Source organism: Sparus aurata, chromosome 2 (genome assembly GCF_900880675.1).
Source record: "Sparus aurata chromosome 2, fSpaAur1.1, whole genome shotgun sequence".
NCBI lineage: Eukaryota > Metazoa > Chordata > Actinopteri > Spariformes > Sparidae > Sparus > Sparus aurata.
Genome location: NC_044188.1, coordinates 14409113 through 14433735, shown reverse-complemented (window position 1 = coordinate 14433735; position 24623 = coordinate 14409113). Strand labels below are relative to the sequence as shown.

Genomic DNA, 24623 nt, shown 5'->3' with positions numbered 1-24623 from the left:
TTTTTTGTAGTTTTCCTGCTTGATTTTGAAATACTTAATCATCCCAGTGGGGAACTTGTCTTGGGCTTAATCACACTGTAGATCGCCCATAATACTGAAAAGCTTTGTACATTCACCATCAGTACAAACATGATTCTACATTCTCAAGTAGCACTAAAAACATGTTGCACAACCTCTGTGGCCATCAGTGAGTAAACTTTGATTGTCAGGTAGTTTGACTGTTATGGGACTGAATGATTGTTTATTGTGATTTCACCAACAATCATGAACCAGAGGCTCAAAATTAGAATGCAGCCAGTGATGGAATAAGTACATTTACTCAGGTACTGTAGTTTTGGTAGTGTATCCCTCTGGTCCTGTATGTTGGGGCTGGGGCCTCCATGAATCCGACTTGTTCCAGCACATCCAACAGATGCTGAATCAGTGTGGGATCTGGAGAATTTGAAGGCTGGGTTGACAATCTGAGCTCCTTGTCATGTCCCTTGAGTTGTTCCCGAGCAATTTTTGTGGTGTAGCAGCTGCCACTGGGGAGGGACCTCGCCATGAGATGGTGTATTGGGTCCGCAGTGGTGTTTGGAGGGATGGCGCAGGTCAAGAGGCGTCCACATCCACATCCACATCCATATAAATGCCAGGAACCAAAGACTTTCAGCAGAGCATTGCATTATAACGATATGATCCATGTTACTCACATCAACTGTCAGTGGGTTTAATGTTGTGGTTGTTTGGTGTGAACATTATTAACTGATACTTTTACTACCTCAAACACTTAAATACATTTACTATGAGACACATATGGGGGACTTTCACTTTAACCAAAGTAATTTTAAAACAACATATTTACTTTTACTCAAGTATTACTTTTAAGTATTTTTAAACAAAACTGACTTGACTATATAACTATATTATGATTATATAAACTTTTAATACATTGTACATAAAACACTGTAGTGTAGCTGTGAAGTAGTTGTTAACAAGTATAATGTCTCCACTGAAGATGTAATTATTATAACTGTGTATTTATTATCTGTTTATAACCACCCTGCACTTATAAGTGACCCCTGAGGGAGTGATAGTTGCTTACACAGCGTTCAGACAGCTTTTTAAGCACTAAGGTACACTAACAAATTTCCAGACTCTCAGTTTCCATGACATGATTGTTTGAAACTCTAGAGTGTGTTTGTATTTAATCATATTCCTAACCAGAGCCGTATTAATTTCACAGATCGCACCGGGCAGATTGTCATTTTTGCCCCCGGGCTATTGATGAGTCAGCCCCCCCACATTTCAAAGGAAACCTGATGTTTGATGTAGCCTATAATTATGGCTGTATCCAAGTGGCCCCATGCTCCCTTATTTAGATTACTTGTCTAAGAACGGTATGAAGATGTAAATTTTTTAGCAGGTATAAACATATAGGTAAGATCTGGATGCCAAATGTTCAAGCTGCAGGTGTACAGAGTGCAGAGGCTTCCTTTGATGGACATCATTAACAGAAGTCTGACAGCCCACCCAACATTATGCAGCAGCAGCCCTAATTATGAGGGCAGTGGTACTTGAATGGGTTTATTGATAAATGATCAGCTAAATGTTCCAGGGGAATATAAATATTGACTTTGCTGTCATGTCGATGTTTGAAAGATTTGCAGAATACAGTTTGTGCCAGTGACATGCGCCATAAACGCCTCCTTCACAGAGAGAAAAAGAAAACAGAACAGCAAACACGTTTGGACCCTTTTTCTCTTTTAATTATTTTCCAAGCACACTTTCTCCAAGTTCAGAACTTTTTTTCCTCGAAATCTTTTTTTTTTTTTTTAAAAACATGACATTTCACGGTGTCTTTTGCTCTTCTTTGTTTTTAAAACAATAAAATTCCTCAGTGTGATTTTAAACATTTCAAATATTTACAGTGTAACAAAATTCTGGTGTGAAGTCTTAAAGATGGGTAAAGGTGAGCTATCAACTGAGAGCTACGGTGGCCCCCTGACACCAGGTCTGATGGCATCTCTGAGTTTCATTACATGGATACTGGATACAAGAATGCCCACATAGAAAAATATGCAGCAGAGCAGTTTCTGTGCCGTCTGAAATCAAGTCTAACAAATCTATACATTGCATCTGAAAATAAACAACATTCTACTGATCCGTCCTTCAAGTACGTGGCTATAGAAAATGCTCTGTACCATGATAGAAAAGTTGACATGGGTGTCTTTAGTTCAGAGGTGTGACCTTCTACTCCAGGAGGAGGAGGAGGAGGTGCGGTGCCTTTTCCTTGATTCAAGTGTTCCAAGAGGTCTTTCTGTGTTAACTCACTGATATCAAGAAGCCTTTCATCAGCACATCTATACATTTCCTACTTTCAAAACACTACACAGGAGGTAATTTTGAGGTGGTGAAGGTAACAAGAACTAGAAAGACTTAACCAATGCCTCATAGCTAGCTTGATGTCCGACTGCTGTGTTTTTAACTTTGGTGGCCTGAGGTGTTACAAAACTTCTATCTCGACCTTTACATCAGATAATCTTTGAGAGACACAATTACGTTTCTGGCAAATATCAATAAAATCACCACATACTCATCCTGGGGGAGAACTCTGTTAAAAAGGGAAGTTCAGGCAGCAGCATCCTTATATGTGAAGTTACAGGGTAAAATTAAAACCACCATGAAGGCAGCCAGGTTGAGGTCATGCTCATGCCTTAAGCTAACGGATATAGTTAAATATATATGTTTTTTAAAAATGATAAATGGTAGATATGACTGAGACAAGATAAATACCTTTCTGGTTGATACGCAGAGAACTTTGAGTCCTCAAATCAAAAGCTTGAACGCTAAACGAAGGTGATATTCCAATGGCAGCAAGACAAGTGTAAAAAAAAAAGAAAAGAAAAGAAAAAGAAAAAACAATATTTTTTATCTAATCCTAAAGCCACAACATAGCATCAAAATAGTCCATACACTCAGGCTCCAATCTTCAGTCCTGATAATTGCAAAAAGGCGGTGATACAAATTCTATAAAGGACGTATACAAAGAGTCTGAGAATTTGTTTGCGTTAGGTTTTCTTGTTGCCCAGTCTCTTAAAAACACTGATAGCCCTCACGTCCATCTGGGCCCCCACAGGCTCTCCTCCTCCTCCTCCTCCTCCTCCTCCTCCTCCTGCTGCTGCTGCTGCTGCTGCTGCTGCTGCTCCAGCCCCGGTGCTGCTGGTGACCTTGGGGCTTGCTATGGTCAGTCTCTCCTGGGCTCTGGCCCTGGTGCTGGTAGTCACCCTGTTGTCCTGTGTGGCAGCAGGTATTAGCGACACAGCCTTGCCCTGGTGTGTGACGGGGAGCTTACCCAGTCTCTGAAGCACACTAATCTTGGCGGGGGGGAGGCCATTAGAGGAAGATGACGTGGGGGTGTCAGAGGGAGGTAGTTTGAATTTGCCTCCGAGGCGGCGCAGTGTGGTCGGGGCTGGTTTTGCAGCTGGCTCCTTCTTCTGGGAGGGAGGTGGTCTCTTGAGGACACCAGCATACTGGAGGACCGATCCGTCTCCGTCACTGTCGTCCTCGTCTTCTACATCCATGTTTCCAGACATTTTGCCAGGCTTCTCCTCCTCCCCCCTTCTGTCCAGACGACTGAACACACCGGTGGGCTGCAGAACATGAGCACCATGAGCACAGAACTTGTATCCAAATAATATAATGAGAGCTATCACAAAATACTGACAGGTCTTACCTTGTTATTGCTTGTTGTTGTGTCTGCCTTCGATTCAGCCCCCAGTCTTTCAAACACAGAGGTGCGTTTAAAACCTTTCAAAGTAGAACAAAAGGCAATTAGTACGTTTTACACAGCAATTACGGTGACAGCTTTACTGTGTTAGGTTTGGTTTACGTTTTGATAGCTCATTAGTGACTGATAAAATAATCAGTTAGAAAACAATAAAAGAAATTCCACAAGACCATACCAGAAACGGAAGAAAACTTTACAACTGTTGTGCTGATCTAGTTTTTTAAGACAACACTGCTGAGAGGGCTGCAGTGTGCAACAGTCTCTTACCTTTACACTGAAGAGGTGTTAAAAGCTTTATCAAAATAATTCTTTATCTTAATATTTCAGTGCATTAGTCCTGAAACAAATAAAACAGATTTATTTCCACAAGCTTGAGTAGCTGCTTCAATTGAGCAGGTTGACCACATTAGACCACAAAAAACAGTTAGATCATAAAAACCTAACCTCAAAGTATCATAGTATCAAATCTTTAGTTTTACAACTATTTGTGGATTAAAATGTGCTTTGTGAAGGTTGAAGAACTTACGAGCATTTGTACTTTATTACAGTAAATATTATCTTTATTCCTAACATTTCTATTACATCCGTGCATGCACTATGTTGTGAAATTTGGCCTTTATGTTGACATGTTGGCCCGGGGGTTCTAGTTTTAAATGTGTCATGTGACAGAGCTTTAACTTGAGCTTTGATTTGAGTTTTCTGTTTACATTATAAATGCCTTTCTTTCACAGAATGAATATGAATAGTATTATGAGCGGATTATAGCCTTCTTACAGCTTTGTAAGAGTAAAATTCAAGCAACATTTGAGCCTAAACTAACAATCTCCAGAATTTCAAAGCCTTTATCATCATCATCATAATCATCACATCTTAATAGTTACCATAAATGCAAATGCAAAAAATAAGGTTTACAGATTACATTTATACACACAGCAACCAATATATACTGTTGCTTTGTTTATTTTAACTAGCTGTTTTTAAATTTGATGATGAATGATGATCTTATGGTAATTTCAGCCCTGGGAGACATACAGTTGATGGTGGGACCGTTTCATTTCAATATTACAAGACTTTTGAAACTCTTTTCAGTAACAGAACCAACTAACTAAAACTAAAATGTTTTTACAATCAGGTAAAAGTGATGTAAGACAAAGGAGGAAACAAGTTTTGACAGAGGGATTAATTATAGGTGCAGTGGGAAGTGCTAGTTAAGACAAAAAATTAAACATGACAGAAATGCATGAACGTAAATCATGCTCTCTTTACCAGTCACCTTATTCACTTTTATTATGAAAAAAGTCCATGAAAACTTTAAATATTGATTAGTTGTGGTGAGCAGTAGCGTTACTCGAGCGTTTGTCGACAAGGCCACTGGGTCAGGCCTACCTTTCTTGGCCTGCTGGGCCAGGATGCGACGTGTACGAGGCGTGGTGCCTTTGGGCATGTTGATGATGTACTTGCCTTCCATCTCAGCGGTCACACGTCGGCGCTTCACTCCTGGCAAACCGTTCCCCTCATCCGCTGGCTGACTTATAACTGACAAAGTGGTGGGTACATGAGGATTAGACAAAGGTTGAAGAAAAAATAAAATGAAAAGAAAAGAAGACAGGACTCGAGGCTCAAGAAGGACAGGAAATACAGGACTGAAGGGGTAAAAGGAGTCTTCCATAATATCTACCTGCTTTGCCACTCTTGTTTGCTTGCATGTTGGACACAGTGACGGACAAGCGGTTGTCAGGTCGACGGGCTGGAGTGGCCGGCGGGGAGTCATGGCTCAAAGCATTGGCAATCATACGAGTGGCAGCTGAGCAAAAGAAAAAAATGAGAGAACGAGAACAGTAGTCGTGATTTGGCTCATTTCCTACACGAACTCTTCATGTTCTGTCTCAGAGACGAGATCAGAGGACAGCTGGGCTTCACAGTTACATTCTGCAATGTGTGAAGCATTTCTCGACATGATAAAATTAAAAGTGCATGCATGAGAGCACCTCTTGAAGAACGGAAGGTCTTGTAAAACCTGGACAGTGGCACACTAAGAGGTGCAGTTTGTTTGTGTAACATTAGATTAGGTTAGATTTTTAGGCTGATTTACCTTTATCCCTTATGGTAACAGTTACCCTTCATTATGCCCTAGACCGCTTGACATCACAATGACAAATACAGCCAGTAAACACACATATGTTGTCAATAGATGTGAGGACTTCTTCTCAAAATCAAGTACAGCAGGTCTTCTTCAAAAAAGATATATTAATCTCAAGGGAGTTCCAGGTTAAATGAAGCTTGAAAACATTCATATTACTTCTGGCTGGGCTGATATACAGGTCACTTGGTTGTCTCATAACAATTTAGCAATGTCAAATGTTGGATGAAACGAGAAGGAAAAAAGTATAAATGATATGAATGACAAAATGCATCATAGACCAATCATTGTTTTGTTGTGAACTTGATGTAGATAAGTCAGATGTAGATACTTACGAGTATTGGCAGTTCTTCTGAGCTCAGCTTGAACACTGGTCTGTCCTGAGGAGATGGCTTCTGTGGCCATTTTGCACATGTCCTGAAAAGGGAATACATAATACAGCAGTTATATAAACCCCCAGTCGACTGTGATTCACTGACCAGACAGCAGTGACTTTAAGAGACATCCACTCTCCAGGACTGCATTCAACAATAGTGGAGACGATTCAGTGGTATTTTATTTGTAAATGCATCATCTAACTCTATCCTTCATGACCTCCGATCTCACCTGCCTGTAGACCTGCTTGGCGTGTTTAAGAATGGCAATGATGTCGCCGATGACTGTGATGCCGAGGTCCATCATGATGTCTTTACTGAGATCCATCAGCATGTTCTTGCTGATTCTGCAGGGACATGAAAAATCAGAAAATACTGCATGCACTTTCCTCGGTCTGCATTAAAGAAAAACAAGTTACACCTACAGCTAAATTATTCAGTAGACAACTTTAATAAGAAATGTGACAATTTCCATGATCAGAAGACTAAAAACTGAATTAGTTTTTGTGTTCATAACATTTCAGATTATCACAAAATGCTGTGGTTGTACTGCTTTGAGTTCTCTTATCTCAGGCTGATAAAATCTTGTCAGATGATCTTAATGAGGTTGTTTGGCACCATTCCCACCAGCCACTACAAAGCGGGCAAACCGCAGACACATAAGGCATTGAATATATAAGTTAGTCTCAACCGAAAAAACCCAAATATAGGTGACCCCAGCTACTTTATTGAAAATAATTTTTAAGTAAGTAACTTTAACATTACAATTTCTCCCTTGTCATCATGGCCATTCTAGGTGAATGTACTTTGGTTTGGGGCTTCTTGGGACACCGCTCAGTTGCCAACTAGATCTGGTTTCTGAGGGGAGCCACAGTCTAAACTTATACTTTTCACATGTAGATCATGATTTAGTTGCAGGGTTCTCCCCAGACGGTGGAACAGCGGCGCTGCGCCGCTATACCGCTCGGTCAGCGCCGCTATACTCCGCGCGTGACAGTGTCGAGCGTCCGTCCCTCGTCCCCCGGTTGACGGCTAGGAGCTCCCGGCTGACGGCGATGAGCGTCCGTCCGTCCCCCGGCTAACGGAGTTGATGACCGGCTGTCCGTACGTCCCCCCCCCGGACAGACGGTGCGCCGCTATACTAAGAATTTCTGGGGAGAACCCTGAGTTGTTAATCATCACATATTGTGGATTAATGATTAACTGACACAGCTTAGTTGGTGAAAGAGACCATCTTCCTCTCTGCTCCCAAGACTGAAAATTAGTTGTCTTTCAGCTCAGGTATGGCCTGATGCGAGGGTGCATAGGAAACTCACAAGATCACAGCACAATGTAGTGTGGCTTTTGCATGAAAAACAGAAAACTTATTTAACAAGGGGAATTAGATTACCTGTTGTCGACGAAGGAGACTGCATAAGTGACCGCGAGGCCGGCCGGGATCCCAGCATCCTTAAAAAACTGAATCCACTCTGAAGTGGCTTCAGAAGAGAATATAAAAACAAATACAAGACCATCAGTAGTCATACCACAGGCATTTTACAACTGATTTAATTAAACAAAAAAATGGTTATGGCTTGTAACTTGTGACTATTTTATTTCAAACTTTAAGTTTATCAGATAAATCGATTAATTGCTTAACGTATTAGTGTCAAATACAGATCACAGAACATATTTAAAAATAAAGATGTAAACAGTGAAAAGCAGAAAATCAAATGTAGGAAGCTAAAACCAGTCAAAGTTCTCTCTGTTTTACTTGTCTGTCCCTGAGCTGTTATCAAGATTTGGGATTTTTTTCTGATGATCATACAATCAATGAAAGGGTTCCATACTATTTGTAGCCTTTATAACCAATAAACTGGCTCGCTTAAAGTAAAGCTATCCAGTAGATGATCATCCTCAGTAATACTGTGGACTAGAGTGGGATAGAGACCTTGCTGGCACCACACGCCAGTGGGAGACATAAACCTGAAGAGACAGCAGCCTGCTGAGGTCTAACACATGGTGACCACGACCAGCTGGGGGTTATTTATAACAGCAATTATGAAACGTCTTATGGCTGGAGTAACAGATACAGGGTGAAGGGTGCACAACAGCTGCCAGAACAATGGCTATGTCCAGCATGGTGTGACTGTGACTGATGAACTCATAGCTGAAGAGATGAAACTCACACGGTGGCTGAAATCTCGTTTGACACTTTAGCAAAGGGAGAACCACAAATGACGGCCCAACACTTTACAAAAGAATTACCTCATGAAGCTAGATTTAGCAAATATTGTAATTTGAGTTTGAAACTGATTTCAGATCCGATATAGATCGAGCGCTGGTTAGCTCATATTAGCATAAGACGATTATATAACCATCACAGATGAATAATAGCCAACAAATCAGTTAACAGTTCTCCCTTGTAGTCTGACTGAATCAATAAAAGGGAAATTACAGATTCACGGGAGCAATGAATTAGCTAGTTGCGTTAGCATTCGGCATTAGCATTAGCACAGCCATGAATTGAAAGACGATCTCTCCGCATCCATTCAAAACAAACCCGGTTCTAAAAGCTCTAAACAGCATTCTCGATGGACGGCTATGTTTGATGTGCAGCGAAATGCGGAAATAGTGTAATCGTTACTGAGTGGTAAGGTCGGCTAGCCGGGCCTTTATGCTCTCACCTGTTGTCACGGACGCCATGTTTACAATGAAAGTGTGGTGACGTCAGCTACATCCGGACAGATCGCGCTGCTCCCAGTGACGCAACTTCCCCCCAAAACCCGAGAAGAAAGTCTTCTGAAGTATTATTAACGGACGCTAGGGAGCAACAAAGACCGCAAAACTCACACGAAATTGTCTCAGAAGATAACCGAGGGGATATTTATAATGCTTTATGTCAGTACCTGCGTATTTTAAAGTGTCCGCTCTTTGACTTAACCGTTTAAATCTTCAATTTAGAAATTTAGCCGTTTGCAAACCGTTGCTTTTGGAAACACATTCAGCAGATACAGAGCAACACTTGGAGTCATGCTTCGGGACAGCTGACACATGTAAGTCTAATATATACTCTCCTATCAACTTTGTTTAAAAAGTGGTTGTCTCCACCAAATCCTGAGGGAAATATCTGATTCGTTAGCCGCTGTGTCAACTGGTTGCTAACTTTGACAGGTAGCGTACAGGTAGCTAACAACAACACCTGGTTACTGTGAAGAAAAACAGTAAAGGCTGTAAAACAAACCAATTAATGAAATAAAAAGATGCTTCAAAGCTCTGTATATGAAATATACATGTATATCTCCTATGTCATACACAGAGCTCAAAGAGATAAAATGATAAGTCAAATGATAAATCAGTGAGCTCATCACACTGCTGGAAGGTTAGTGCTGGTCTGGTGCTGGTTTAGCTGGTGGACCAGCATGATGAAGCTGGTCCACCAGCAAGGTCCCAGTTATTATGTTGGCCTACCAGCATAGTCTTGCTGGTGAAGTTGCTGGTATGCTGGTTATTACATTTCCATACATTCTACTTGTAGGATCATGTTCAAAGAAAAATAATGCCCCCAGGAACACTGTTTGAAGCTAGAAAGGTGTCAGGGAAAAAATTCTAAATATTGGTGGTTAGGCCACTAATTGGTCTATCCTAGATGTATTGAGCAAAGGTTAACCCTTGTGCAAGCTGAGCTGCAAAATGAACTTGTGCTGCTGTAAATTGCAATCATGTTGTCTTCCTCTGAATAGGCTATGTAAAAAGTCCATACCACATCAGCAACAACATGTTTGATTCTCTGGTCTATATTGTATGTCTCTGTCCAGGTGCAGCAGTTTCATATTCTTCTTCTACTAGATGCTGCACTTACTAATTCAATGAAAGAAATTTTGCTCTGTATTGTATACATGTATAATATGAATTTCCCATTTTTGGGCAGAAAAAATATTGTGCGTCACACAAATGTTTGTTACGTTGCTCCATCAAATTAGCAAAAAAAAGAAGAAAAGAAAAAAAAAAGCTATGTCCACTTTTGGTGTACAGGGCTTTTGATACTGAATAATATATGTCTTCCATTCTGGGAAATTGTGATGGTTGTATTCTCACCTCACATTTTCTGACATTTCATAGACATCACAATTAATCAAGAAAATAAAGAAAATAATCAACACATTCATAGGTAATGAAAATAATCATTAGTTGGGAGTCCTAAAACTTGAACATACAAAAACAAGAACACTTGTCAGGTCCATGCTCATCTCTTTCAGTTTTGACTGAAGTAACACAGATGGTAACTGACTTTGAAAGAGAAAATACACTTACAAATAATCAGGCATATATCAAGGTAAAGCATTTGAAAGTGAGAGACATGTAGTTCATAATATGTTTTTTTTTATTTAGATATTGTCTTCACAAATTGAAAATGAATGGCATTTGGTCAGACCATCATTAAAGGAGACAGCTCACCATACTTTTGCAGTCTAGAAACTGAGATAAAACTTTACCATGTAAACTTTCCAAAGATAACAAAAAGTGCCAGAAGCTGAATTATGGACACAGAAGATCAGACACAGGGACTGCAAAAGCGGCAAATTTGTCATAGACTTTGGTCCTCTTTAGGAGTAAACAAAATGTAAATCAAGTTATAAAAATAAGTAAACAGTACTTGATAGCGATGTGCTGAAAACTAGTAAGTTCTGTTAAATCATATGCACTGAAAAAATAGACAATTTGATATCAGAGCACCTTCATGACATCTGACAATGCCACATCTAGAAGTTTCTTTGGACCTTTCACTGTGGTGACCTTAAACATATCAAATCATATATGTCATGTTTTCTGATGTGACAAATTGCAACTTTTGCTCCCAGAAAAGGCATACATAGTAAATTATAGCAAACTTGATGAAACATTGATTAGAGGACTGTATTAGGAGAGGCATTGGCTTTTTGAAGTGGAGGAACTTCTAATGAATGAAATTAAAAATAACTTATATATATATAAAATGTGTGTATATATGTATATATTAAGATATATTGTAACACAATTGTTTATGACGATTGTCTCAAAATTAAATGTTACAATAAGCATTTTGGATAACCTTTAATATTGTAACAAAAATTAATAATTAAAGCAATACATCATCACACTTGACATATAGTAGCTGTCAGTTTGAGCACTGCATGATTTGCTACATAATGTTTATCCAAGAGGATCATAAGTATTGCATTTTATACCAGGGAAAATGTTAAATCAACGCATATATGGGACTTTTGGAAAAATAGAAATACATAGCAACATTCACCTCATCATAGAAAAATAGGAAAGCTCTTGTTCAGTTAACGCTAACGCAGCCATTGTACAGTACAAGTGGGTGCAGGCAGTTTCTCCCTCTTATAGCTGGCAGCGAAATATATCTCCATTTCCTTCTTTGTCACCATTTCCAATTCATTAGCAACCCACTTTTTGATTGTGCCTTACAGAGAAAAAAAAACAAAGTCAGACAACTTCAGTTAAATCCAATGCAAAGAAATTAGACAAAGGAATGATTCTAATATGCTGTGTGGTGATCGGGGACGTAAATGTGGAGTGCAGATACAGTACAAAGGCCCTCTGGGATTTGTTTATGACACTTAAAGATGTAGCAGGCAATTGATAAAAATCATGATGTAATCATTACTGGGCTCTCAGAGCTTCAGCTGCTGGGAATTTACTGTGTCATTGTCTTCCATTCTCAATAAATGTGTTCATATGTCTGGAACCACAGTAACAGTAATGTTTAACCTTTCACCATACAATGTGAAACTGCCTCGTCATTATAGTATACTGTAAGTAGCACCACAAAAACCTATGTACATGAGAACTATTGAATATGTTTTATGCTTATTCTCACACCAGAACATATTCTCATCACATTTGCATTTGGAGTGAAATCAAAAGGCATTTCCAACATCTGTACAAACACAGTCCTTATTCAACATTTTAAAAAATGAGGTCTGCCCATTTTCTGACCACCAAGAGCCACATTTAAACAAAAAATGTTATGATTAATCTTGGCATTCTTTGAGTAAACATGTTTTTCATTTATTGAAAATAGAGCTTCTTATCCAGCAAATACAATCACAAGTGATTTTTGTTAATTAGACAACATATTTGTTTTAGTACAAGAATGGATAAATATGATAATGTTCATATCAAGGCTAAAACTGTTATCCTTAAAACACACATTTCAGTTAGGAAATAACAAAGTTCTTAAGTGATATGTTTATACTGGACAGAAATGCATACTGCGTATGAAATACTTTGTCCTTTAAATGAAACAGTTTAGTCGTTATGTTGTAGTCTGAACACTTTTAATACGTGTATTGACATTAAATCACACTATTTCTTTTCCTCATTTTGCATCTGTGAAGGATCAAGTGGCATTAAGGTGTCAGTAGCATTGGGACAGACCTCACAGAGAAAAAACAAACAAACAAAACAAAGGCGTTACCACAACCTTCTAACATCATAATTATAAACATACATTTAATGTAACTTGGATAGTGCTTTATATTGTTTATAAAACATAAATACACATTGATAGAGGCAGTGACATCGTGCTTCATGTTTAGGGACAGGGCAGTACTTTAAATTTATTATAGTTTTTTTTTGTTCCTTTAGAAAAATATTTATTTTAAAACTAAACCTCAGTAACATTTTATCTTGTTCTTCATTGACAAAAATATCCCATTTAGATCTGCAAACATTCATACTTTACAATCATGGTACATACACTTATATATACATTTTACCTGTATATATGTATATGCATATAGACTTATAATCAGATTTTTTTTTTGTAGTGCACAACATGCCTCCAAAGTTGCCAAATGAAAATACAATAAAATAATGAAACAATCGTTACAATGCAATAATAATAGTAACAGTTATAAGGAAATCTCCTGATTAAAAAAAAAACAAAACAAACAAAAATAAACAAGAAACGGCAACGGCACAAATGAAAGCAGAGGTCAATGCAAAACAATCAAACACGCAAACAAACATAGACATTAAAATATATAACAATTCTCACTCAAACATACAGGAAAAACAAATTGTACAAATTCACAGGCAAAGAAAGGACGCTCACTCCACAACAACAGCCCATAAGTTCTCCTCTTTTGTTTCCAGGTCTTGCTTTGTGCTCACTCACCACATCAACCTCAATAAAGAAAGAAATAAACGGGCCAGGTGCCTCAGAGTGGACGCACTCACAATAAATCGCACCCCCGCCTTGTCTCCACCGAGAAAACAGGGGAGGTACAGAGACCACTGAGCCCAGTGTTTAGAGGTTGTCTGAATCACTAGGAAAGAAACGTCTCTCCTCTAAATAAAGGCATCGGTTCACATCTGATTGATTCTTAGCAAAAAACACGGAGCTGGTGCGCTGCAACAGAACGTCTGTATCTTCAGTTCAGAGACTTCAAAGCGATGGCGTGAATATGCGCATGTAGGCCCAGAGTGATGAGGCTCTGTGGTATGGAGGTGTTTTTACTGAGGTCACCCTTCCACACAGTTGGCAAGAGCAGATTTTTTTCTTTCTGTTTTTTTTTTTGCTTTAACATTTAGCTCTCTCATTGTTTTCAACATTTGGTTCCAAAAATCGATGGTTAGGATGAGAGTCATCCTCTTCCTTTGTCCAGCTTGGTCGCACTTCCTTCCTCCCTTCCTGCTAAACCTCTCTCCACTCTCACTTTTAACCGACCTCACAACATGTGTCTAATCATCATGAGAACATTGAAAAATGGCTCAGCAGAAGACAGTGGCATCCGTCTTGCATGTAGCGTTCATCAATTATGTGTCTATGTGCGTGTGTGAATGTTTCTAGCTGCTGTTCACTGTTTTGCTTTGAGCAATGCGCTCCAAGAAAAAGGTTCCTCTGTGTGGAGGGGTTGCATCCATGTCCTTGTATGAGAGGGTGCAAAAGGACGCGTTAGTAGGGCCGTCATTCACTCAAGGTCCCAGGGGCTGGACGGGGTCTTCGGGCTCTCGGGGGTCGAAGACTTCAGAGAGAGGGAGAAACAAAGAGACAGAAGAGAAGAGAGAGATGGGCAGAGATGGGTCGCATGGCAGGTAGGCAGACGGAAGAAGACTTTTTTTTAAAACGAGAGAAGAAAGCACAAGGTTTAGTGGAGGCTGTGATACTCTGATCCCCAACTTGCCAAGTCCAAGCAGCAAATGAAGAAGCAGAGGGAGGTCGAGCAGATGAAGGGTTAGAGAAGAGCGAGAAATCAGCGGTCTGTCTTCCACAAGAAAAGAACAAAAGTGTCCTTCGTCCCTATTTTCAGATTTGCACAAATACATTCAGCGAGAGGAAGAAGGTAGAAGAGGATGGAAAAGGATGAGAGCAAGAGCACTGGAAAAGGGGCGACCGACAGAGGGAACAAGTTGGGGGCACGGGTGCTTGTTGGAGTGTAGAGTGACGTGAGTTTGTGGTAACTCACTCAATGTTCTGTACATGTCCAAGATTGAGAATATTCTTGAGAACTACTCTGTTGATTCAGAGCACTTAAGATTGGCAACTTGGACTTGATGTGTTTAATGTTGTTTATTCACTGTTGTCCAGTTGCAGGTTTTCCAATAACACAAAACAAGAAATTATTTATTGTTTAGGCCCAATGATCAAAGTTAGATCAAATGTAATTCATGTGCAACTATTTCTATGGCTCTTAATTGGAATGCATTTCAGAATGTGTAAACTTTAAGCCAATCAGAAACAAATGATTGGTCTTTTTTTTTCTATCAATCTTTGAGACTGATGGGTACTGTGCATGTACTTGCCTCAGCCTCTACTTCCAGCGAGCATACTGTGTGTGTGTGTCGATATGTGTGCGCGTGTGTCTGTCGGTCAGTCAGAGTGCCAGCAGCGAAGGCGAGTTCAGGGAATCAGATGACTGCTCGCTACTGCTGTTCCGCTGGTTGGCACTAACCCCGCAGGCTCCCTCTGGGTAGGTGAACACAAATGAAGATGTGTATGAGGTGTTGTAGCTGCCAATGGCCGCAGCGTCATCGTTACCACCACCACCACCACTGTCGCTGGCCATGAGGCATGGCCCACCTGGTGCCGGCTCAGTTGAGCCATAGAAAGAACTAGAAAACTCTACCTCCTGCATTATCCCTGGCTGCTGCTGGACTTGCTGCTGCTGAACCGGAGGCTGGGGCTGTGTGGAGGCCGGATGAGCTGTGTAGGCAGGAGGCAGATAGAAAGAGTCCTCTTTCACAGCCAAGCCCACAATGGAGACAGGAGGTTGTAAGGTCTGGGGAGGGAGCTGGGACTGGAGCGGAGGGAGCTGCGATGAGCCTTGCTGAGGTTGGTCCTGGTATGGGATCTTACAGTTCGGCTGGTGGGCCACCAGGACAAACTCCAGGCGCTCCTTCTCCTTCTGCAGCTCCGAGATCTCAGCTTCCAGCTCGGCCTTCTCCTCCTCCAGTATGTCTGTCTCCTGTGGGCAGGTACAGGAAAGGAAAGAAACGGGGGTATTTTGGCAGAGGACCAAGACAGAGGAGGGTGAAATGGGTGGAGGAAAGAAGAAAGAAAAAGAAGCAGAAAGAGAGAAGACAGGGGGGTTAGCTACACCAAATCTTAGCTTCAGTGCTTGTGGAGGTGGATGTATCCATCCCCGCAGAAATACTTCCTTACCTGCAGCTGGATATGTAAGGTGGCTTACATAAGAGAGCATTAATTAGGCTGTAGATACCTTAGGTACAATAATCTATCTTGAAGTCTATAATTGCCTTAACCACAGATTAACTCCCCATTGCTATAATTTTCTCTCTTATACATGTTTATTAACACGCTCCACAAAGCTATGGGAGGTATCGGAAAGTATGTAATTATGATCATTACTCATTTTGGCAACTATAACAGGGCCAAGCTCACCGACTGCAGTCTGTCTGTGAGCTCTCGTCGGCGGTTTCTGCATTTGGCGGCAGCCAGCTTGTTTCGCTCTCGCCGAACACGCCTCTTCTCTTCCTCCTCAGGTGTGAGCTAGAATAAAGGGGAAAAATTACACTGATTAGCACAAAAGTTTTTTCTTTGTTCTTGAAAATATAAACATATTGCAGTCGGAGAAGACACCAGCTGTGGTTGTCTTAAGAGCAAATTTTCCCTCTTGCTAAAGAAGAATTGAAACATATTCTTCACACCCTGGTAGTAACTTCTGTCTGGTTTGTGCCCTCCTCCCACATAGCCTACTACATATACTTGACCTCTGCCCCAATCTCCCTGTTTAGTACGTTTGTGTATATGTATATGAGAAGATCCCACAGTAAATAGGGTGGTCTTTTTTTGTTAAACTGTGCCCCTGAAATTTTGTGGATGTGTCTTTGTGTGATCCTTTTGGTGCCCATGTAAATGATGTACCTGCACTGCATATGTAACATGTGAGAGTCAACAAACAAACCATTCAAGCACACACACTTACTAACACACCAACATCTCCATCCTCACTCACAGACTCTTCTCTAGCGCGGCGGCTACGAGTTCTGGACTGGCGGATGGGGCCCGGAGCTGGGCCCGGAGTTTCTGAACTTGGAGGAGTGAATCCAGACCCCGAAGAGTAACTGGGACCTGGCATGTCGTATGGGTCCACCAGTGACACCGGCTGGGTCATGGTTGTGGTGCCAGTGGACCCACTCTGTCCAGAAGCCTGGGAGGAGATGAGGGTTGGCTGAACCATCCACTGCAGGTCTTGACTGGTGGTGATGGCGGTGACGGTTGGTACGAATGAACTGGGCATTTCCCCTCCAACACTGGCCCCTGGCCCGCTTTCCACAATGCTCAAGCCAGCTCCCGCTGACACACACTCCTGAGGAAGAGCATTACAGACTATATGAAGCTGCTGAAGATGAGAAAACTAATTAAGACAAACAGATGCAGAAATACAGACAGGAACAAGCTTGAAACTGTTGTTTTTTGTTTAGTTTTCTTTTAGCTTTTTGTGCCTTTTTTTAACAGGATAGCTGAAGAATTTACAGGAAAGGGGTGGAATGAAGGAGGGGACAACATCTAGCAAAGGGCCACAGGTTGGACCCAAATCCTGGGCCACTGCAGCGAGCAGCCTCCACACATGGGGCGCCCACTAGACCAAATGAGCAACTGGGACATGTTTGTCATGTATAAAAAGAGTTATTGATGCCATCATCCCAACTTCAGCAGGTTAAACTTAACCTGTAAGTGCTGCTATTGAGGATCCATTATTATGAATGCACTAGCAAATGTGTTCATTTATTTGTTAAAATTACAAATAACAGCCATTCAATACATAGGAATGGCATTGTAACTTATAGCTTAAGTAGATTGCTGGAACAAGAGGAAGTGTTTGTTGCTGTAACACAACTTTTTCCTGCATCACGATGTCGGCTAAAAAGCTCAAATCTGTCGCTCATCTCTTTTGTCTTATTTCAGACCGGAGGAGGACATTATCAGCTATCATTAATATTCATATAAAAGCGAGTTAAAACAGTGGGACAGGCGGCTCTGAAAGCGGCTGCCTCGACCAATCGTATCTCTCGAAGAGCGTCTCCCCCCTCCTTCTTCCTCCTCCCCCGTCACACCCCCGGTGTTCCCCTTGGCAACGCGACGTAGCACTCCAAAATAGAACAAGCATTTACGTCACGGCGGCCTATGAGAGGAGAACGCAGCGCGTGGAAGGAGAGAAGCGAGCAGCGGGGCGAGGCGGGGCTACGGCGCTTACGTCGGAGAGTTCCAGGAGTCTGTCATCCGTTCTGCGGCGTGCTGTAAACGGAGCACGTTGTCAAGGCTTGAGAGCCGCTGCCGGGGCTACCCTATCAGCAGCAGATCGACATACATCTATGTTGAATTGTTGATATACTTGACGCGACTTTTTATATCTGACTACAGCAACGAAGTCACACAAACAAAAAGGCTTCCGTCATGATATAAACAAATGATAAGAATCTATGAAACGTTTAGGAGGATCTTCATCATATATGATGTCAAATTTCTGGATTACAATTTCAGTGCTTTGTTTAATCATGCTATATTCTTTTGTATTAATATTTGATACATTTGGCATAAAAAGTAAGCTACACTCCCACTGATTTGTTAACTTCTTATTCTAATGCAACATTAGAGGCTATGCTGTTTTGACTTATTATTATAAAATAGCATTCAAGTCATATACTAAACAAATGGGGTGCTCAATTACCACATACAAAACATATATATTGTTATTTTATACCATATAGTCTAAATGTAATGGTAGCCTATAAAATTAATTATGTAAAAAAATATATTTGTTTTGTCAACGATGTAGCCTATAGACTATACGGTAAATATGGTAAATTTGACCACATACAAAGTTAGCAACAAAGCACCCAGACCCATATACAGAAGAGCTAGAGCACAGGTCAACGGGTTCACCTGTGCATAAGACCATAAGTCAGACCTGTTGCATCCATGAGGTATTTTTCAGATTAATTTCCATTCTTAGGTCAACAATGACTAACACTGACTGTCAACATACCTGCGGAGCACTGGTGGTCGGCGGGCTCCCGAAGGAGTCCACGGATGAAAGGTACTGGGACTCAATGGATGGAGACGAGCTTCCACGGGATACGTTGTCTGGGTCGCCGGGGAACCCTTGGTACATTTCCCCGGAGGGACCGAGAGAGAAAGTGACACCTGCAGTTACCCGAGAGAGCGCGATGTCACCTGCAGCGACAGGGCAGCGGCACGCACAAGAAGATTACTAAAGAAGAGGTACTGTAAGGAGAAAATGATGTTATACTTAATACATTTCGCATAGAGCAAGTTGAACGAACCCTCCACCAGCGAGGCTATTCACATTTGTCTGCATAAAGGAATTGATCGGTCTCCTACAATAGCAAGTCTGGCAGCTTGTCTTATACAAAACGACATGTTTGGTTATTTTCTGACAGAAATATGAACTGTAAGAAGCTGTCGTCAAGGATGTTTTATCGTGCAGACCGACGGGCAGCGGTGGACAGCTGTGTCTCACCCGCTCGAACACGGCGATCTGTAAGCAAACACTCAGGCTATTTCAAACACTTCACTCCACAATCAATAATCAGTATTAATTTTAACTTACAGTTGCTGATCTTCCTGTTAAACTCCGGTGAGATGCTCTTGGTTTCTTTCCAAAAAAGTTGCATGAAGAAGCTTAATCCAGTTCCCCGCGATCAGGGGGGAAGTGTCCCGATTCAATGTGTTAAGAAGTCCTCTCGTTTAGCTTTAAATCCTCGGAGCGCTGTTCTTAGTTTGCGATTATAAATCCATAAAGTCCGTTCACTGTGTGCCGGAGGACGTTAGCTTTACGGTGTACAGTAGCAGATCTTGTCTTATGAATGAATCCATCCTCATCGGCTACAACCAGGGCATTTCTAGTCCCTCCCTCGGAGTTCCGCTGACGTACATGACCATATTTGTGCTTGTTGTGTTTGGTATCCTTGGTGACGTTGAGGGAATCCCTCTCCCACTGAAATGGACCAGAAGCTCACCTCGCCGACGGATAATAATAGATGTTTTTTTTTATACTATCACAGGCACGAGATATTTCTCACCGTCTGACAATTTCTGAAAGGAAATTTTAAGAAACTTTAGTGATAAATATGGAAAGTATCTATTTAGGACTACCTATGCGTCTATATTGATAGGAATATTTTTTTTTCATGTCATGGCCACGTCAAGAGAAGACATAGTAATATTCCTATAATGTCTTAAGCATTTATTATCATTTAAGAAATCAAAATTTAAGGAAATCAACAGCCCATATATGGACGTCAACATGATTTTTTGTAAATAATTATATCTCAGAAACAAATGATATTCCAACTCCTTGTCTCAATATCATGTAGGGCTTAAGTAAAAGCTAACAATGTCAGAAGATAGCCTATACAATGGCTTATTTATGCAACATCCAGAAATCTGTGTCACTCTGGGACGGAATCCCGTCAGGCATGCAAGGGAAATCCTGCTGTAAAGTTTCTCAGGACACGCCCTCGGGAGTCCTCTGCGCTCAAGAGCTTAACGTCTAATGGGAGGAAAGACTCCTTTTCATGTGTGTGAACACTCCCTAAACCTGAAGCGAGGCACGGTGCCATTTGTGGATTTAATACAGGTTGAGAAATGCCCTCAAACTGTACACAATGCAGTCTGAATTTACCCAATAGTTCAGTTAAATTAATGTATTTATGGATTTTTGTGTAGGCAAAACTCTGTGTCATACAGCAGCAACAGCTGCCTCATTCGACCCAATGAAAAACATAAATCGGTAAACAGCAGTGTTGTTCTGTCATGGACAGTGGGCAGCAGTGACGGAAATCAGCGCCTGTCATTGCAAACATCACCCGGCCGAGCAGAAAGTGATTCATTATTATAGCCTACATGAGGACACCAGTGGGAATGTGGCAGGTGGGAGGCTGGCTTTGGTCGGGGGGGGGGGGGGCTTGCTCCACAGGCTAAATGCGGGAAGACCGGGTGGCAAATCTTGAATGAAAATCTCAAATACGAGGCCCACGTTTTTTGGTTGTGATGTCAAACAATGTCACGGGGCGGACATGCTGCTGTGTCAGGGTCGATTTGTGAAAGGGCGTGAGCAAAAAGAGAAGAGTTGGGGATAACAAGTTAGCCTATTAGTCAGCGCTACAACAACGTCAGAGACGGAGGACGTTGTGTCCCATCCGGGTTTGCCGTTACCGTGGCTGTGCTGCTGAACCGGGATGACTAACTCCGTCTATGTAAGTTGTTCATGATGGGGAATTACTGAGGTGAATGGCTGATAACGCAGACGAACTCCCACATTCACGGGGAAATAAACGATAATAGCGGGGCTTGGCGGGGGGAGTACGAAGAAGAGAGTAAGAAATCACGAAGATGACTCCTGACTAATACTGTTATTTAAGCTATGTTTGCTAATAAATATACAAAAAGACGTTACAGTGACAACAAACGATATGTTTTCCCTCGTGTCACCGTTCAAAATATCACGAATAGTCACTATAACCACGTGAAAAGGAGATATTCAGGCTAAAACAAGTAACCGGCACCATGTGCTATCCACGGGTTTGCTGCTGCATGTGTGTAGCGTTCTGTCGCCATGGATACGCCGTTGCCTCTGACGCAAGGACGTATAAATTTGGTCTTTTTTGTTATGCCGCCTAGCAACCGGTTTCCGTGGTAACCGGCTCTGAGTGACAGACAGCAGCACGAGCACACAATATGGCTTCCGGATTCTTTCTGTGCTGGGAACAGCAGCAAAACTGGAGCACAGTACACCGATCTCTATTGTTCAAGCACGGGTTTATCCGTGACAGGCTGTTGTGTTTCGTGTTGTAGCGACAGATAGTCACAGGGAAAGTTAAGTTGACGTTGTTGGTGTTTTCTAAATGCGTATCTGTGCCCGTGTCCGAGTCGTAGCCTGTTGAATGCGCTCGCTGAAGTAACGTTAATGCATACTTCACAAATTCATGTATCTTGTTGTTTATCAAAGTCATGTAACATGAATGGTAGACGAGGAAAATTGTGATTTTAGACCATTTTCATTTTAATTAACAGATATGCTTCAGACAATGCAACCAAATAAGCCATTTTTGATTTTCCGGTGGCTACAGATGCTGACATTTTGAGCGAAAGGTGGGCAGTAATTGTCTCTTATTGAATAAATTCTGCAGATTTTGCTCAGCCACTCTCTGTGGCATTGACCTGAATTCAATAAAATCAACTGAATTCATAAGGATATTTCCCATAATATAAATGCTGCTGTCATGGAGTTCTTAGTATTCATAGTAATTAAAAAGAACAGTAAAGTACACACTCAAATTGTGACAAAGAGTAGTTTAAAATAAAGTGTTCAGGGTTCACTTTGTATATGAATGCTTGTAAAGTCTAAGTTGTGGGTATTGCACACTCTTCATCATACAGTGAGACAGTGTTACATCTTGTTGAGGTTTAGTCAGTTATACAAAGACTAGACACTGTACTACTCATGTCTACATCTAGAGTGTGGAGTAATTATGGAGTGTAACCGAGACTGCAGTCCTCTCCCTAAACTATTTTGTTCCTTGAGAGTTTGTTTGTTTACAACTTGTGTTGGTCTAGACTCTAGCCGCCCCAGGTGAAAAAAAAGTGATGTCTGATGCCCCTGATGTGCTTTGTTTTGCTTGCCCCTGTCTCTATAGCGTATTTTCGGGAAGTCACTAACTTGTGCTGCGCTCATGAGGCCAGCCCCTATTTCCTTTTGGAAGGCGGGCCGTGTTTGCCTAGTCTTCCTGCCCAAAATATTTGTTACTAGGCAACGGCAAGGCCTGTCCCACTTCAGAGTGTTGTTTACACCCCTTCTGGCTCCATATCCCAACAACATTGCATAACCCTCACAGACTCTCCCCACCTCACAGAGAGAAATATGATCTGCCTTTTCTCTCCAGCCAACCAAAATGTCTCATAGCCTCATACCCAAGGTTTTCTCTCAGCCCCTCGACAGTTTCCTTTGTGTGCTGTTTTCACTGAGAGCTGCTCTTATTCACCTTGCAAACAAAACTGAAACTGAAGCTAGGACTGCCTATGAAAAAGCTACGCTTGACTTGACTTGGGGCTCAGCTTTTGGCTAAAAATCCCTGAAGCTTAGTATTACATGATCTGTCAGGTGAGGGTTCAGGTCTTACCCTGTAACCATTTAATAACACATCTATTCTCGTTTAAATCCAGTAAGTCTTTCTTGGCAAAGTCGAAGGCCTCCCTACACGCCTATGTAAACATGGCTTGTCTGTTCTGTATTATCTGAACTACTGGAGTTGAAATTGAAGTGGAGTCCTGCATTTATTAATATTTCAGTTCATATTCAAGCATAAACTTTTGAACTTGGGACATCACTTTTTATTCAGTCTTTTGAACTTTAATGCTATCAGATTTTTAGACATGACAACAATCCGATTTTTCTGTCATGACAGTGACTTTGACATAAAAAACAGTTTTATTTGTGTTTAAGTTATTATTATATATTTATTATATTGTTATATTATTTTCATTTATTTACGTAACTTTTGTTTTTATGAGCAGCATTAAGGGGCTTTTGTTATACAGTCCTGTGTTGTATCCTAGCTAAATTGAACCTTGAATTTTGAATAACATGTATAAGGCCTCAATATATTCGTCATACACTCCCCTTTATACTTTAATTGCTTGACTTTAAAACAGCCCTGCAATTTGCCAATATTCGGTTTTGTTGGCAGTTTTAGATCACAGTTTGTAGTGTTGTACTGGATTTTCTTTTTCATCATATTACAAACTGCTCATGCTTTTTTGCACCTCCTTGTGTATTTGGCTCATGTACATCTGAGTAGTCTTGATGGCATTAAAAGAGAAGTATATGCTTCAGCTGCCCTCAGTCTCCTTCTTCGTATGAGTGAAAAAGAAAACTTTTCATAAATGGCAGAGTGCAGTTTCTCCAGTTGTCTGTCTTGCAGCTGATTGTGTTTTGTAGTTGTGCCACAGAGCAGGAGGGGAGCTGGGAAACTGTCTTCCTCTTTTTTACTGAAAGCCAAATAACAAGCAAACTGCTGAGAAACTAACTTCACCTTCTCCTGATATCCCTTGGTGTTCAGTGTTGTTCAGACGGACAGAACGGTGGAGTCCAATTTATGTTGCTTGTTTTGGTCAAGTTTGTTATGTCATTGAAATTGATAACATATTCCATATGTTATTGTTTAATCATTGCAAGGGGGAGGAGTTATGTTTGTCTTTAACCACTGGGAAGTACACCAAGAACACACTGTTTGTGGGAGAAATCCAGACCAGATGTTTCACACAAACAGTCTGGATATGTGAGCTCCTCAACTCTCAAAAGATGAGCCCAGGCACGATATATGAAGCAAACTCATTTTATTTATTTAACTTTGTTTAATCAGGAGAGTCTTCCTGAGATCAGGATATCTAGAAACAGACAAAACACATTCATGGTGAGGTAATCAACAATTAAGTTGTTGAAAATAATTACAAGAGTCATATAAGACATCAGAGAGTAAAGCTTTAACATTTTCTCAGGAGAAATAAAAGACCTTAGCTTGAGGGCAGTTTCCAGTTGATTACATTTAAAAGCAGCACAGTGCCAGAAATCACTACTGCCATAATTAGTGTTTACATATGAAATATCTAAGGTTTAGCAGTTGATGGATCAGACAATAGTTAAATGAAAGAAGAATACAAGGTAGGTTTTAATGATATCAGAATTATACAATGCTAGTGAAGAAAAACCCAATACTACCTCTTTGAATACCATGGCAAAAAGATAAAAACCTGTATACCAATTTAACTGGATAATTCCTTTGTTTTTTAGATTAACATGCCGCA

General features: G+C 40.9%; 2 protein-coding genes and 1 long non-coding RNA gene across 7 annotated transcripts; 1 reads left to right on the top strand and 2 right to left on the bottom strand.

Annotated features, from left to right (window-relative positions):
• Nucleotides 1-1722: 1722 nt before the first annotated feature.
• On the bottom strand, nucleotides 1723-9032 carry c2h19orf47 (chromosome 2 C19orf47 homolog). Of its 2 annotated transcripts, none has more exons than XM_030403899.1 (8): nucleotides 8950-9032; nucleotides 7674-7761; nucleotides 6516-6630; nucleotides 6245-6326; nucleotides 5448-5573; nucleotides 5156-5305; nucleotides 3716-3789; nucleotides 1723-3632 (listed from the first exon to the last, which is right to left on the bottom strand). In XM_030403899.1, exons 1-8 carry the CDS (start codon nucleotides 8966-8968, stop codon nucleotides 3051-3053), a joined length of 1236 nt encoding a protein of 411 aa, XP_030259759.1. In that variant the 5' UTR covers nucleotides 8969-9032; the 3' UTR covers nucleotides 1723-3050. The 2 variants fall into 2 exon arrangements, with proteins under 2 accessions (XP_030259759.1, XP_030259765.1); XM_030403905.1 differs by having other exon boundaries at nucleotides 5231-5305; nucleotides 8950-9031.
• LOC115573226 (uncharacterized) lies at nucleotides 8986-17200 on the top strand. The gene is made up of 2 exons (XR_003982243.1): nucleotides 8986-9318; nucleotides 16752-17200. It is a non-coding gene; the product is annotated as an uncharacterized LOC115573226 (long non-coding RNA).
• Nucleotides 10629-19814, bottom strand: fosb (FBJ murine osteosarcoma viral oncogene homolog B). Of its 4 annotated transcripts, none has more exons than XM_030403887.1 (6): nucleotides 19369-19793; nucleotides 18784-18971; nucleotides 16720-17103; nucleotides 16176-16283; nucleotides 15400-15738; nucleotides 10629-14298 (listed from the first exon to the last, which is right to left on the bottom strand). In XM_030403887.1, exons 1-6 carry the CDS (start codon nucleotides 19430-19432, stop codon nucleotides 14245-14247), a joined length of 1137 nt encoding a protein of 378 aa, XP_030259747.1. In that variant the 5' UTR covers nucleotides 19433-19793; the 3' UTR covers nucleotides 10629-14244. The 4 variants fall into 4 exon arrangements, with proteins under 4 accessions (XP_030259747.1, XP_030259741.1, XP_030259723.1 ...); XM_030403881.1 differs by having other exon boundaries at nucleotides 10629-15239; nucleotides 19369-19790; XM_030403863.1 differs by having other exon boundaries at nucleotides 10629-15738; nucleotides 19369-19814.
• Nucleotides 19815-24623: the final 4809 nt, after the last annotated feature.

Excerpts from the sequence above, each read along its gene's own strand:
- c2h19orf47 (XM_030403899.1), bottom strand. Across the intron at positions 6,631-7,673 it reads GTCTCCTTCGTCGACAACAG|AATCAGCAAGAACATGCTGA; the intron begins GTAATCTAATTC and ends ATGTCCCTGCAG. Across the intron at positions 3,633-3,715 it reads CAACAACAAGCAATAACAAG|CCCACCGGTGTGTTCAGTCG; the intron begins GTAAGACCTGTC and ends CATGTTCTGCAG.
- fosb (XM_030403863.1), bottom strand. The coding sequence starts at position 19,432 with ATGCAACTTTTTTGGAAAGAAACCAAGAGCATCTCACCGGAGTTTAAC. Across the intron at positions 18,972-19,368 it reads TAACAGGAAGATCAGCAACT|GTGACATCGCGCTCTCTCGG; the intron begins GTAAGTTAAAAT and ends CTGTCGCTGCAG. Across the intron at positions 17,104-18,783 it reads CGACCACCAGTGCTCCGCAG|GAGTGTGTGTCAGCGGGAGC; the intron begins GTATGTTGACAG and ends GCTCTTCCTCAG.